General features: G+C 35.7%; 1 protein-coding gene across 3 annotated transcripts in view; it reads right to left on the minus strand.

Annotated features, from left to right (window-relative positions):
- EDIL3 (EGF like repeats and discoidin domains 3) overlaps positions 1-16,879 on the minus strand; it is a 425,344-nt gene that overhangs the window by 21,508 nt on the left and 386,957 nt on the right. For all 3 annotated transcript variants that reach the window (XM_060201139.1, XM_060201136.1, XM_060201137.1), the window contains one exon: positions 3,481-3,636. In XM_060201139.1, the coding sequence (XP_060057122.1) occupies positions 3,481-3,636 (156 nt within the window). The remainder of the gene's footprint in view (positions 1-3,480; positions 3,637-16,879) is intronic.

Raw genomic sequence — 16,879 nt, forward strand, 5'->3', positions numbered from 1 at the left:
TCCTTCAAGGAGGGAAATGGAAAATGGTCAGCTTATTTTCCCCCTAAAGAAATGAAAGACTGTATGGTATGAAGTCAAGCTTCCTTAAACACTATAAGATTACAACTAATATATTAGATGAGACAAAACAATTTTCATTTATAATTTTTCCATATAAACAATATCCTGATATGTGTTGTTTTTAGTTTTATAAAAATCTAAAAATTAAATACTGAAAGTATCTGTCAAACTTCACAATGTTCCTATTCAATGCAGTAAGAGACAACTCCAAGAGTATAAAACAAATGTTACTTTCATGAGAGTAAATGAACATTTGACGTTCAAATAAAACATGTATTTGCAGCATTCATGGTGTAGATCAATATAAAAGTTAAATGTTAGAAAATTCTGTAGACTAGGAAGAGAAAAATAAGAATCTGGGCACTGTTAATCAGTTACAATAGATTAAATGTGGATTTAAAAGTGAAAGTAAATCTTATGATATCTCTAGGAATGTGGTGAGAAGCTAACATTTCAATGAAGATAACTGGCATTTATTTTTTTTCATTGACTTCTGACTTTCAGTGTGCATGTGTACACATGTACATAAACACATGTGCATATATTCAGATACTTCTATGAACACACATGCAAACATACATGCACATATACCTTTGCTTGCCATTGCTTTACTGAGGGTTAGTAAGTTATGACTAATGAAAAACAAAAATGACTTTCATACATTTTTCAAATTTTACTTATGCAACCTGTAATAACTTTAGAAAAGTATTATTATATTCAGATTGCTTTTTCTCAAGTAATCTAGTTTCTGTAGCTACATGAGATGTCCCCTTCACACCATATAAATCTATTAATACAAGCAGCCCATCGAACAAAAAGGCAAGCACAAAATCGAAATTAGGAAACTTTGTTTGTGAATATTTCCTTTTCACACATGAATATATAAAACATTTCATAAGCACATATTTTTTTCTCTGATACATTCAACTCTGGATGATATTTATTTAGAAGAAAGCTTACTGTTGAATTTGCACTTGTAAATAGTGAAGGCATATTTTCCTTATGGAGAGTAACCATGAAAAACAAGACAAAAATAAATATTGAGTCAATTTAAAATAGCTAATTCATTCTTAGAAATGTTGACTGCTAATGTGTGCAGGATGTCTCTAAGAGGAAGGAGGACATCTATAGCATGAATATCTATTCACAGACACAATACCTAGTGAATCTAGCAATAACATATGACTTAGATGTATATAGATATTAAAGACATTTACATAGCAGAGATACATATCATTGGTGTTCAAATATTTCGGCAATACATTTTCTCATTTGTTTTTGACTTTTTAAACTTCCAGTTACTTTGGTAGAGTTTAGCCAATTGTCATGTTTATATTATTAAAGTTGTTTAATTTTTTAAGGAATGTTTATCTTGAATAGAGGAGACTATAACTCATGTCTGACAAGAAGTTGTGGCTTCAATTCTTTTCAGTTGACTGTGTCAATTTACTTTCAGAATTTTCCAACTTGCCTACTAAGAATCTATTCCTTCCTTTACAATGAAAAGTATTTGGAAATATAAAAATCATGTGTTATATGGATTTACAGTAACATTCTATTTTCTGGGTGCTTATAAAATTTAGTTTCTGGGGATCAACAATAATTTAAGAGTAAGTTTGGTAAATTTAAATTATTATACTACAAATCTTCAAGCAATCTAAAGCAGTCAAGATAAAATACTTCTATATAAGCTATTAGAATAAATATATAAATAAAATTTTCTTCTATATCTTAATAAATGAAACAAAATATGATGATAATGATGATGAGGAGGAAACTCAATTAGAGTTGGCAAGATATCTATCTCACTTGCTTTGCCATGATTGTGACCCAAGATGTGGCCTGCTCCTTCAGCACTCCTGACAGGTTTTGGCACCATGGTGACTTTCTCTTTCTATCTCTCTGTCTCTCTAGCTGAAAAGTCATCCTGGAACCTTGAAAACAGCAATGAAAAAAATAAAAATAAAAATAAAAATGTAAACTATAATAATCTAAAAAGAAGGCCAAAAAAAAAAAAATCAAGTTACAAAACACCAGGAAGAACTTAGCAACACAACAGATTTTAAACCCAAGTAGGTCAGTACTTAACAGAACTGTTCTAAATGTTTCAGTGAAAAATTTGAGATAGCTAAATTGATTTTTTTAAAGAAGCCTACGTATATGACACATAGAAGAAATATACTTCAAATATAAAGTACAAATAAGTTAATGGCAGAAGATTAGGGGGAAATGGACAAAATAAGAGTCAAAAGAAAATTTGAGTACCTCTAGAGTACTGCAAAGTTAATATGAGAAAAGATATTACTGAGAATAAATAATGTTATTCTACAATGATAAAGAAGATCTTTGAGCAAGAAAATATTGTAATCCTAGATATTCATGAATTTTGTTTTTCTTTGCAACCTAGGTTTACACTGGTGCTCAGTACCTGCATGATGACTCCACACAGAACACGTAGTCAGACTAAAATAATGAAGTCTATAATATTTTAATGGAAATGTATACTTTTTATTAAGTTATTCACATATTAACATTACACCACATGCTTAATGTAATTACAATGAACTATCTCACAAATTCAATAGTTCAAAGATACTTTTTCGCAAAGCGCAAGGACTGGTATGAGGATTCCGGTTGGAGCCCCCGGCTCCCCACCTGCAGGGGATTCGCTTCACAGGCGGTGAAGCAGGTCTGCAGGTGTCTGTCTTTCTCTCCCCCTCTATATCTTCCCCCGCTCTTTCGATTTCTCTTTGTCCTATCCAACAACGACATCAATATACTTTTTAAACTGTAAACTCTAAATCAACCAATAAAAGGATTTCACTATTCTGTATGTGCTTTTTTGTGACCATACCACACAAATGATAGATAAAAGACTCTAAAGGGAGTCGGGCAGTAGCGCAGCAGGTTAAGTGCACGTGGTGCAAAGCTCAAGGACCGGCATAAGGATCCCAGTTTAAGCCCCTGGCTCCCCACCTGCAGGGGAGTCGCATCACAGGCGGTGAAGCAGGTCTACAGGTGTCTTTCTCTCCCCCTCTCTGTCTTTCCCTCCTCTCTCCATTTCTCTCTGTCCTCTCCAACGACGACATCAACAGCAACAATAATAAAACAACAAGGGCAACCAAAGGGAATAAATAAATGAATATTAAAAAATGTTAAAAATAAAAATAATAAAAAAAGAAATATTGTTCCAAAATGCTTTTTCTATAGAACCGATCGTTCGAAATGTTCAAACAGTAACTGTTTCCATGTGATTTATTCTGTTATTAATAAAGTTTATAAAATTAAACTGAATTAAGTTTATAAAATATAACTGAATCCTACATATTCATATTTTAGTTATATGAACAATTCATTGATCCGACTTGCATATAATTTGATTCTCCACTTCAGCATGTTATAAAAACTAGGATGACTTACCTTATCCTTTCTTTGCTTCTCATCCTGGTATATAGTCCAGTGTTCTCCGTCATTGCTGTAGGCTAGTTTGTAAGAGCCTACAAATTGAACATGACCAAAATCTTTAGCTCCTTGTGTAATGATGCCAGTCACTTTGGTAGGGACCAAAAGATCCACCTAAAAAGAGAGAAAATACATAATTTAAATGCAACATGAATTAGTCAGTAACATCAGTATGTTGAACAAGTCTGTTGAACACAGGAGATTTAAGAATTTTGTCTTCAATGACTATATTTGTGTTTTGAAATCAATGAGCCTATTAGCAACTCATAATTTTTATTTTATTTCCTACTTGGTAAATTTAGTTCAAAACTAGACCAACCACTAATTGTTAAGTTACTACTATTTTTCAGCGATTCAGGTTATACTTGATTTTCTGAACTGACTAACTCAATAATAATGAAAATAAAATTGCAGCTGTATATGCTTCAGGAAAAATAATGACATTAGATTATTAGATATTTCGCAATTATGATATTAAAGCCAACCCTGTTCCTAAGTCCTGTTTGAGGGGAAATATATTCCAAAAAATGTTAGGAAGAAGTCAAGCTTTCCTGAAAAGGGATGACTACAATGTACATTCATGACTTGAGAGATTTGTGCTCATGATGGATTCGTTTAAGTAAAATGCATGCTTACTAGTTCCATGGTGCTTTAGTGAGCATTAATTAAAAAATAATTGCAAAAGATAGGGATGATTTTCTTCACAGAGTAATACATAAGAATGAAGAATTTGATATTCTTCCTCTTTGTTCTCTAGTTCACCCATGTCCTATATTTGATTGTGCTAATTATAATATACAGAAACATCACTTTCCATGTGGGCAGTTCTTCTAAGAGCTTTACTTTTTGTTGTGTTAACGGTGGTCCTTGATCCACAACTTCCTTTTTCTTTTTTACAATAGACACTCACTTCCTTCTACTGTCTATGACTCAATGCCCTCTCACATCCTTGATCTGATTATCTTCAACAGTCATGATCCCATATGTGACCTTTGTGACTCTCAATGTCTATATCCTTTTGCTTCTATTTCAGGTTCTCCATCCTGTGAGATGTAAATAGTCACCAAAAGACAATCATGGGTCAAATACAGACCACAAATAAGAAGAGAAAGCTAGGGGAGAATACATTAAATAGACTGTATTTGGTGATACAGATGACCATCATGCAGATATGAGAAACATTTCAAAGTATCACATATTATAGCTATTTCCTTTAAAATTAAATGCATTCTTTGTCCACTTATCTAGACATTCCTTAAGGACATCAGACAAATGTTTAATTGGACAATGGATTAGGATGTGGAACTACCTTTAAATGCTTTATTAAAACATTTTAGAAAGTTTATCAAAAAGTATAAAGCATGTTTCTTTTCTTCTTTCTTTCTTTTTTTTTTTTTTTCTATTTTTAAAATATATACTACATCATCCACATATACATATGTTGTCCAGCAACAATCCAGGATGGCTAAATGATGACTGTTTGTGAAAAAAACTTGTGCTACCTCACAAAGCAGTGTGAAATTCTTTCTTGGATGTTCTCATAGAGTTCTTTTAGTTGGATGTTATCTTCATTTTAGACAGAAGGGAGTAGATGCTTAGGGAACTTAACTGAACAAGTTCTGTGATCTGAAGGTGAATGCTGAGGAAGGGAAAATGCTGGGTTCAAATATATGTCTTTGTGATTTAAAACTCCGTTTTAAATATGGACTCTCATTCTTTATGACTATTTCAGAAATTTCTGAAGGGGTCTCAAAGCTTTGTCAGCACACTCATCGAACTTAGAGTAATTATGAATCCCAAGCAAAAATAAACTTATCTTTATAATGCATTTTATTGTCTTTGTTATTGTTTTGTTTTTGTTTCTGGGATAAAAAAAAAATATTGCCTCTGTCATTGTCCCAAGTCCATATCTAATTACACAGAAGCCTCTAGGTATGGTCATTACTCTTCAAAGTGGTCTCAATGTTAAACACACACACACACACCCACCACCACCACCACCACCACCACCACTACCATCAGGACGTATCCTATATAGAAATAGAGATGAGAGATGACAGAGAGAGAGAGAGAGAGAAGCAGAAGAGAGGGAGGGGAGGGGGGAGGGGGAGAGGGGAGGGGAGGGGAGGGGAGGGGAGGGAGGGGAAAGGAGAGGAGGAGATTCCCTGTGCTGTCTCTTCCAGGACTAACCTGGGTCTCATACATAGCAAAGCTGTCCATATCCAAGGGAGTTATTATGCTGGCTTGAAAAAAAAAAATCTAGACGAATTCTTAGTTCCAGCATTACTGTTAAGACTGTAAACATACAAGAACTTAAATTGTCACCTACCAACCAACAGGGATAAAGTCTTCAGTCCTTAAACTACAAATTCCAAGCTAAGATAATAACAATTAAACATTGCAACAACTTTTTTCCTCTTTACTTTTCCCCCTACTCATTCTGTTGAGGGTTAATAATGGCTCACAGGGCAGCTGTTAAGATATAGGTCTGATTTCCTATCTCCCCCCTTTTGAAGGGATTTCTTAATGTCTGCCAGGTTTCCCGCTGGGTGGAGATGTTTTCTCCTTAACCTGTGTGTCTTGGCTTTTTCTAACAAATACGTTTTTCTCTCACTCAAACTGGCTCCGTTCTCTCCTTCTCATTTTGATCTAGAAATGTTTTCCTTGTTTGTTCCAGTTAAATCAACTTCTTGACTTCAATAGTCATCAATCTGTTTTGAGCTGGATTTTGTCCTAAAATTTGCCACATTAAACTTAAAATGCTAGTCCTAAGAAACCCTTCTTTCAAAAAAAAAATAATTAGCATCTCACACTTACTATGCAGTTGCTGTCACAGGGCATGCATGGGCTGTAACTTTCCCATTCAACCAATCTTCAGGAGGGTCCCAGAGAAGTTCACCTCCTCTGTACCTGACCCAGGACACTCTGTCCTCTTGTCCATCTTCTCGATTAAAATTGGGTGACAAACAGGCTTCACAAAAACACTTTCTATATTGTTAGATGCTCAGAATGTTTTGAATTCCCATATTTGGCTCAAATAGACTGGGTTATTTTGGTCACTACTCTAGTACATGATAAACATCTGATTTAGTGCATTGTACTTAGCGTCTGAATTTTGGACTGTCTTTCTTACATGTGATGATACTTCATGTAAAGATTCTGATGAATTGAACTGAAACTAATTCCTAAGTATGTTCTGTGGACAAAAATCAGTCCATGAATAGAGATGCCACAATATGTAACTTCAGAAAATCCTAGTACTTTATCCTTCCTTTTCTTTGTGTGGTAACAGTACTGGTTAAGGGGACATGAATCACAGGGATGCTGATCAGTTTCTACAGGAGAAGAAACTAGTTAAAAATTCATTCTCATCTTCAGGAATGTGATTGTGAGGGACACCTAGTCTCATGGGGCCTGAAGCTATAGGTTCTCAAACTGTATCCTTTCTAGCTATGTGACCTTAGACAAGCACTTGGCCTCCCTACACCTCAATTTCCTCAACCGGAAAATAAGGGTAATTGCAAGACTTCATGAGGATTAAATGAGATAGTGTTTATTAGATGCAAAAACAATAGATAGGCTAGAAAAAGTGCTACATAAGACCTTGATAAGAATAACAATGAATAAATCTGGGGAGTCGGATGATAGCACAGTGGGTTAAGCACACGTGGCTTGAAGCTCAAGGACCAGAGTAAGGATCCTGGTTCAAGTCCCTGGCTCCCCACCTGCAGGGGAGTTGCTTCACAGGCGGTGAAGCAGGTCTGCAGGTGTCTATCTTTCTCTCCCCATCTCTGTCTTCCCCTCCTCTCTCCATTTTTCTCTGTCCTTTCCAACAAGGATAGTAATAACAACAACAATAATAGCTACAACAATAAAAAAAAAGGTCAAGAAAAAGGAAAATAAATAAATATAAAAATTTTTAAAAGACTAACAATAAATAAATCTGGGGTAATAATTTAGTCAATGTCTCCGAGTGCTTAATTAGAAATATAAATACACAGGTAGAAGACATGACCAGATTGTCCTACAAGTAACTTCAGTATCACACTATTTCTTTTTTTTTTTTAATTTTTATTTATTTATTTTATTTATTTATTCCCTTTTGTTGCCCTTGTTGTTTTATTGTTGTAGTTATTGTTGTTGTCATTGTTGGATAGGACAGAAAGAAATGGAGAGAGGAGGGGAAGACAGAGAGGAGGAGAGAAAGATAGACACCTGCAGACCTGCTTCACCGCCTGTGAAGCAACTCCCCTGCAGGTGGGGAGCCGGGGTTCGAACCGGGATCCTTATGCCGGTCCTTGTGCTTTGTGCCACCTGCGCTTAACCCGCTGCGCTACAGCCCGACTTCCCACACTATTTCTTAGTCACATTCTCAGGATGCAGAAAAATAGTAATTTTATCTTTAGTGAAAGTAAAGGAATTTTAATTTTATTATTATATGTTCATATTTTATTTATTTATTTGGGTAGAGACAGAGAGAAATAAAGATGGGAGTAGAGAAATGGAGAGAGAGAGGTGGGGGACTTACAGCACAGCTTGACCACTTATAAAGCACACTACTTGAAGGGAGAAGCCAGGGGCTTAAAACTAGGCCCTTGTGCATTGTAGCATGTGCACTCAACCAGGTGTGCCATCACCGGGCCTCAAAAGTAGAGGAATTTTTTTTTAAAACAAATAAAAACCTCATTCACAGGTGCCATGATTAACAATTCATTTTCTGAAGTGTGTCACATTCCACTTAGACATCATGCTTATAATACGTAAATGGTTCTAAAGTAATATTTAAGAGGAAAACTACATTCCAAATTATAACAAATGACTTATTCCCTTTAAAGCATATGCACAGAGAGTCTTATATCATATAGGCTAAAAAAGTATTGCACGAGCATTATGTAAGGCTAGAACTTTGCTGCAAGGCACCCTGCAATGTTTCAGTGAAGCTTCTGTATTTTTAGAGTTTCTGACTAAGAAAAACTGTGAAGAAACTCTAGGAGCATTTGTTTGAGAAAGGTCAAACTGTAAGATATCTACACAGCACCTTCACCCTGACAGATGGTTTCCCAGAAGGAGATGGGGCAGACTAGGAAAGTTAACTTGATTTTCATAGAGATGTACTAAAAATGGTGAGGAACATGAGAGTAGACAGAGATAAATAGATGTGCAAGAAAAGTTAACAAAAATACCTGAAATTTATCAAAAAGATGAGTCACCCAGCTATGGCTAAAATGTTCTAGCTTATGTGCTTAGTATATAGTACATATTTTTATATGGCACGATGCAAATTTAACTCATTAAGCAAATAACTTTGATGCTAACACATTGTTTTTTAGTATTTAAAAATAAAATAAAATAAAATAAAATAAAATAAAATAGGGATAGTTCACTGTGTAGGACATGTACCTACACAGTCCATTTAGAAGCCCTGGCACCAAGTAAAACATACTACTGTGCTGTGTCTCTCCCTCCCCTCTGTCCCTCTACCTAAGTGAAAATGAGGCAGAGAGAGGTGAAATTGTTCATGAATGAGACCCCAGTCACACACACCAAAAAATAAAGAAAAAAATTATGTGAAAAATATTCTGATTCCCATGAAAATTTTCACCTTAACATTATGTAAAATGATCACTATGTAACACTAGTTATAGCTGATAGACATAACTGCTCATACATAACATGGAACAATGTTGGTTATCAAATATTAGTGAAATGTTTTTAGGTCAATTACTTAACACAGTCAACTTACGAAAAATCATCTAGCTTTATTATTATTACTACGACTACTACTATTGTTATTTCTATTGCCTTTTGTTTTATGCCAACAGGGCTTTTGCTGGGGCTCAGAGCCTGCCGTATGAATCCATTACTCCCAGTGCCCATTTTTTCCTTTTATTGGATAACACACAGAGAAACTGAGAAGGAAGCGGGGGGAGAGGGGAAGGAGAGAGAGAGAGAGAGAAGAGAGAGAAAGAGAGAAGAAGGAGATAGATACACAACACTAATACACCACTCATAAAGCTTCCCTTCTGCAGATGGGGACCAGGGTCTTGAACACCAGTCCTTTGGTATGGGAGCATATATGTTCAACCTGGAGTGGTACCACCTAGCACCTTGTATATTTTCACAGAAGATGGGAGGAAGCCTGATGGCTATGAACATTCTTTACATTTATATTTCTAACAAGTTTTTCACTAATAAAATTCACATTATTAAGAAGTATAGAGAATCTAGATTAAACACAGTTCTGTATCACGATCGGTGTTCTCTATATTTTAATTGTTTTACTTTTTAAAGGATTATAAGAGAAATATTTTATTATCCAGAAAAATAGGTTATCCTTCTATTCAGAGAAAGAAAGGAGAATCTTGTACTGCAGACCAAAGCTAACTGCTATTAAAACATATCCACTGGGCACTGGTCCAAGTCTAGAGGTAGTACTGGTATCTGAAGGTCTTGGCACATGGCAAAGTGTGTGCTCAACCAGGTGAGCCACTGCCCAGTCCCTCCCCTCAGGTTCTTTGTTTGTTTGTATGTTTGTTTATTTATTTTTGCCTCCAGGGTTATTGATGGGGCTCGGTGCCTGCACTATGAAGCCACTGCTCCTGGAGGCCATTCTTTCCCATTTTGTTGCCCTTGTTGTTATTGTTATTGTTGTTGCATAGGACAGAGAGAAATTGAGAGAGGAGGGGAAGCTAGAGAAGGCGGGAGAGAAGGACAGACACCTGCAGACGTGCTTCATCACTTGTGAAGCGACCCCTCTGCAGGTGGGTAGCCAGGGGATGGAACCTGAATCCTTATGCTGGTCCTTGTGCTTAGCACCATATGTGCTTAGCCCAGTGTGCTACCACCCAGCGCCCCAGGTTGCATAGTTTCAAACAGAACAAAAGAAGATGAATTTTTCTAAGTTATGAAAAAACTACAAAAGTTTTTGTAGAAAACTACAAAAATTATCAGCCAGTGAAATAGCTCACTTATTGTGCTGCTTTGCCCTGTGAGTGATCCCGGCTCAAATCCAGCCCCCACTGCATTGAAAGTAGTCTTGATGCTATGGAATCTTTCACTGTCTCTGCCTCTCTCACTGTCTGAAAAAAAAATGTCAAAGAATTTTCTACTGAGACAACAAGTTACTAGAAACAAGTGTATGCAAAACTATTTTCTCCATGAGTAATAACATAAGTGTTGCTGAGATAGTAATTAAAGTATCATAAATAAATAAAAAAAATAAAATTAAAAAAAAAGTATCATAAATAATAAATTTCAAAGAAACGTAAAAAAATTAGTACAAATAACATTATCAAAATAAAAGTGATAATATACAGGATAAATTGAAGAAACTCTGAGAATATACAGGAGAAAAATAAAAACATGAAATGATATACATATTAGAAACAGGGGATATCAGAAGATTCAGTCTTTGGATAACTGATCTACCCATAAACCAAGTAGAAGCAACTCTTAAAATATAAAACAGAAATTGTAGAAGAGATAGATGGCTTAATGGTTAGACTTGATTGCCTGAGGCCCTAGGCTTGGCTCTCAGTGTTGAATATGCTGAAGTGGCTGTCTTTAAAGAATTAAAAAAAAAAAATCTAACAAATAAATTTTTAGAAAAAATTTTAGAACACATTCCAGAAATAAACCTGAAACATGAATAGTATTACTTAGCTTAAGAAGAAACAACAAATCATTTGATTTTTCAAGAAAGAAAAAAATGGAAAAGAAAGGAAATAGAAGGAATAGACTATTCAACAAAAAAAGTGTTGAAAACTACATTCTTATAAAAATAACAAGAATCAGGGCCAGATGGTAGTGCAGCGGGTTAAGTGCAAGAACCCGAGTAAGGATCCAACTGACTCCCCACCTACAGGGGAGTCGCTTCACAAGCAGTGAAGCAGGTCTGCAGGTGTCTATCTTTCTCTCACCTCTCTGTCTTCCCCTCCTCTCTCCATCTCTCTCTGTCCTAACAACGACGACATCAATAACAACAACAACAATAACTACAACAATAACAAAAACATGAACTAGTTTCACATCATGTATACATGTAAAGCTATGATATTTACATATGAAGAAAAAAGAGGGGGGAGACAGACCTACAGGAATTAAGAATATATATAGTCACTGGGTTACAGTGCCTGCACAGCTCTATCCCATTTCTGGTGACCCTTGCTTTTATTCTTTCTTTCTTTTTTCTTTTGATAGACACACACACACACACACACACACACACACACACACACACACACGGAAAGAGAGAGAGAGAGAGAGACAGAAAAAGAAGACACGTCTGTAGAAAGACCCCACTGCATGTGAAGCTTCCTCTTGCAGGTATGGACCTAGAACTTGAACCTGGTCCTCACTCTGGGCATCGTGCACTCTACTGCTCGAGCCACTACTTGGCTCTCAAATGATTTTTGATTGACCAAACTTATTAAAGAGTCTTTTTAAACAAACAAAACTATGGAACCACAATGTAAATGATGGCTAGATCTGAATAGAATATTGCGTCTTAAATATCAAAGCCAATAACAGAAAATGAGTGGTAAAATTGCAGCAAAAGTTAACTATTCTTTTCATTTTTTTAAAGATGTTCAGTACCCTACACCACCATAAATCAGAGCTGAACAGTGCTCTGTTAGAATAAATAAATAAATAAATAAATAATTTTGCCAGAGTGTTGTCGGGTTCTTTCTCACGCTCCTCCTATCTTTCTCATTAATAAATAAATAAAATTAAAAAAATAATAATAAAGTGGACCGGGAGGTGGTGCAGTGGATAAAGCACTGGACTCTCAAACATGAAATTCTGAATTTCATCCCCAGCAGCACATGTACTAGAGTGATGCCTGGTTCTTTCTCTCTTTCCTCCTATCTTTCTTATGAATAAATAAATAAATAAAATCTTTAAATAAATAAAATAATACAAAATTTGTAGCTTTCTTTCTTTCTTTTTTTTTTTTTCAAATGTACGATCAATCAATATGATCTCTAGATGTTCACCACGAACCCAGCATACAGGAATTGTTTCTACAAGTAAATACTCACTGAATGGCTACGTAGTTGAGAATTTAATGAACTGGTATGTGAACATGTAGCCAACTTGTGCTCTGTCCCTCCTCAGCAAGGTTTCCAGTCTAGAGCAAATGGCTGTGATGGAACAGTGGAGATGAAGCAAGGGCCACAGAATGCAGTTTCATATCTGCTCTGAACTTTTATCGAAAAATAATTCTACAACAATTCTAGCCACAGATAACCAAAACTGATACCAATGCAAGAGGTGAATTTTTTTTTTCCTAGAATTCCACAATTTTCTGCAAAATTCTATAGTCTCTACAAATTCCATATTGGAAACAATAAAACATGTTTGAAGTAAACATAACTCTTCGGAAATTTTTAAGGACACGAAGTTAGAAGCAGTAACTTTAGAATTGCTTTAAGTAGAATTGCTTTAAGTAAAATCCTAAGCATGAGTTATAAGTATAGTTGCTTTTCTGCTTGCAGTGGAAAATTCCTGTATCTCTCATGAAATAAGAGGCTAGACAAAACCCATACACACCAAGATGTTTGTCTTAAAGAGAATAGCTAGCCTAACCAAGTCCTTGAAACTCAACCATCTGCTCAAGGTCGAGGGAGCTGATAGCCAGGTGGTCTTGGCAGACAACAAGAAAGTGTGATGACCCTGTTTTGCATAAAGGCTTGAAATTAGACAATTCTTATAGGCTGCTTAGAGCAATATAATGTCTGAAATGATTGGATCCTATGTTTTCTGTAAAATGCTATTGAGTGTGTGATAGAATTCTAGTTTTGCATATTCCCCCTCCCTGAGTGTATTCAGAAATCCTATAAATTGTGTGGTTTGAGCCTTGTTCAGGGTTGCGCTTGGTAGACTAATATCAGTCACCACTCGGCCCGGATTGCAATTCGTAAATAAACATCTTTTGCTTCCTTGCAGTGGATGGAGATTCGATTTTTGCTCTGTAACACAGGAGTCTTTTTTTTTTTTTTTTTAAGTTCATTTAAAGGGGCTTTCTGTTGATTTCATATAAGATGAAATCACCCTAAAGATGAACATACCTTCTCAACTTACCTTTCAAGCCTGATTTTGAATAGATTGGGGACTCTATAGCTCATGAATAAAGATTCAGGAGGTACCTAATTGAATTACTTTGTAATTGATAGGATCATTATTAATCAGCCAATGGAGAATTCATAAGAGTCTTAGATCAAAGCACAGGATAATATTCAATAAATATTAATTGCATATTTCCTTTTATAGCAATGTCAAAGGTTAAAAGAAGTAGGAAAATAACCCGGTAAATTTTAAAAAACAGAAACATAAACTTTAACTCAGTACTGAAGTCATTTTGTATTCAGTGCCTTTTGACAGTACAATGGAAGTGAGCCTGTGTGAAAAACAAAAATATATTGTGTGAAGATCATCCATAAGGTTAAATATTCAGTAAACCGGAAATTCAACTTGTCTGCATTTCAACAGCCAGATTTTTGTTGATTATTCATGTGAAAAATTATTTGAATATATTCATTTTAAAATGCCTTCACCAAATAAAATTTTATCAAAGGTATTTGGACAACCGTTGTATGGTTAGAGATTGGCATTTGCAAACATCGAACTTCTAAGCACAAATGTGTGTCAATGTATATAACTACATAACTCTTCCTGTCAAAAATAAATAAAAATCATGACAATTTTGGAAATAAAGCATCCAGAGAGTGAAATATACTGCAATGACAGTTATATTGCATTTCTTAAACATTTCAAGGTCCTTGAAAGGTAGGAAACTTGACAGAACACGCAAGGGATTTTTATGCACTGTCACTGTTGAAACAAGTAAATATTTTGTGTTAATTTAAACCTTTGTTATTTTTACAATTTATAAAGCATCCATACAGTTTGGTGCAACATTTTGCTTCATCAGAACATGAATGTTTTCATTTCATTTCAGATTTTTCAGCCCGAGTTAGCTGTGTGCCTGTTTTATGGTGACTGATTTTTGAGACTAAAACAACAAAAATTCCAAAATAAAGTAAAATAAAAATAAAAGCCACTCAACACCCTTACTTTTAAAAATGTTCCCCTTGTCTTTACAAAAGGAAGGGCAGAGGGCATGGACTCTTAGTAATCAGGCCCCAGGCAAATGCATTAGATTGCTTTGGGGGAAATGCACCATCAATGTCAACAATCAGAATAACAACCCAAGTCAGCATGTGGCTCTGAGGAGATTGGAAGGGAGTGAGAGGGAGATAACCCTGCAGGGAGAGCTGCCTGTGGATTAGTTTGAACACAGAAGTTGAACTGCCTTAAAAGGTGACCTTTTTCTTTGCATTCTTCTGAATCTATTGTCCAAAAAAAACTAAGCATACATGTTATGTGGGTAAAAAAGATACAAATTGTTTCCATTCAAATGCATGCATGGTAATATTGCCAACAGTTTATTTATAAAGAAATAAAAAAACAGGCAGACTTTGGTGAACTTGACGATGTTAACGAGTTCCTAGTCACCACACATGGAAAAGTGTTATCTTACAGAGCATTATTAAGACCCATGGTTATAGATTTCCTCATTTTATTGACTTGGTAGACCTATCTTTTTAAGTTTTTAACTACATTTATTTATTTATTGGATAGAGACAGCCAGAAATTGAGTGGGGAAGGGGGTGATAGAGAAGGAAAGAGAGGCAGAGAGTTCTGCAACATTGCTTCACCACTGGAAAAAACTTTCCCCCGACAGGACCAGGGAGGGCGGGGGTTGGGGGGTGGGGGTGGCGACTCAAACCTGGGTCCCTGCACATTGTAACACACTCACGCTCAACCAGGAGCACTACCACCTGGCGGCCTTTATGGTAGACCTATTTTATCTATATTCTTCAACTGTTATTGATGCTTATTTTGGCAAACGCTAGAAGAAGAAGAAGAAGATGCTTATTTTCATTGGTTTTGTTTCAAAATGTTATTAATGAGCAGCAGTTGTATACTACAAACTCTAATCTCATAAAGCTTTTCTCTAGGTCCAGTACATATTTCACATTTATTCTCCTTCATACTATGCCCAAGCCTTTATATACGTAATAAGTGGAAAATTAAAATATGGGTCTTCCATCTAAAAGTGAAGAGAGATATGAACAGAATATTCTCCAAACAAGACATCCAAAAGGCCAATAGATGTTCAAAAAAAAAAGTGCTCCAAGTCCTTGACTTTCAGAGAAATGCAAATAAACACAATAATGAGATATCACTTATCACCTTACTCCTGTGAGACCATCATATGTTAGGAAGGATGATAACAATGAATATTGGAGATGTTGTAAGGGTAAACCCTCTTACACTGCTGGTGGGAATGCCAATTGGTCCAACCCCTGTGGAGAGCAGTCTGGAGACCTCTCAGAAGGCTAGAAATGGAACTACTCTATGATCCAGTAATTTCTCTCCTGCGGATATATCCTAAGGAATCAAACACACTCATCCAAAGAGATCTGTGTATGCCTATCTCAAAGCAGCACAATTTGAGTCCAAACTTAGAAGCAATCTAGGTGTCAAACAACAGGTGAGTGGCTAAGAAAGAAAGTATGGAATATACAGACAATGGAATACTACTAAGCTATTAAATATGAATTCACTCTCTCCACCTCATCTTGGAAAGAGCTTGAAGGAATCATGTGAAGTGAGATAAGGCAGGAAGAGGATGAATATGGGATGATCTCACTCATGGCCAGAAACTGAGAAATGAGAAGAGCAGGGAGGAAACACAAAGTAGAACTTGGACAGGTTTGTTGTATTGCACTAAAGCAAAAATCTCAGGTAATCTTGTGTAATTAGGTTCAAACAATCTCATATTTTAATTAATTAATTAATTTATTTGCCTACAAATTAGGGTTGTCACTGGGGCTCAGTGCCAGCACTATGAATCTACTGCTCCTGGTGGCCATTTTTCAATTTTTTAATAGATACAACAGAGAGAAATTGGGGTGGGGGAAGAAATAAAGAGGGAGAGAGACAGACAGACATCTGCACACCTGCTTCACTGCTTGTGAAATGACCACCTTGCAGGTAGAGAGCTGTGGGTTCCAACAAGGATCCTTGTGTGGGTCCTTGCATTTTATAGTATGTGTGCTTAATCAGGTGTGCCACTGCCCAACCCCCACATTCTCATGTTAAAAAAAAAAAAAGCACATTCTTTAACTCAAATTTCCTGTGCACAACATGTTTCTATTACTGTAAAACAGCTTATAAGCCATGGTTTACAAGTAGGCATGGAATTCATAAATTATATGGGACAATCTCATCCTATGAAGCTTATTTAAGGTCTTTGTGTATGTATTCAAGACTTAAAATATTCAAGTTT

This window comes from Erinaceus europaeus, chromosome 11 (assembly GCF_950295315.1).
Source record: "Erinaceus europaeus chromosome 11, mEriEur2.1, whole genome shotgun sequence".
NCBI classification, from domain to species: domain Eukaryota; kingdom Metazoa; phylum Chordata; class Mammalia; order Eulipotyphla; family Erinaceidae; genus Erinaceus; species Erinaceus europaeus.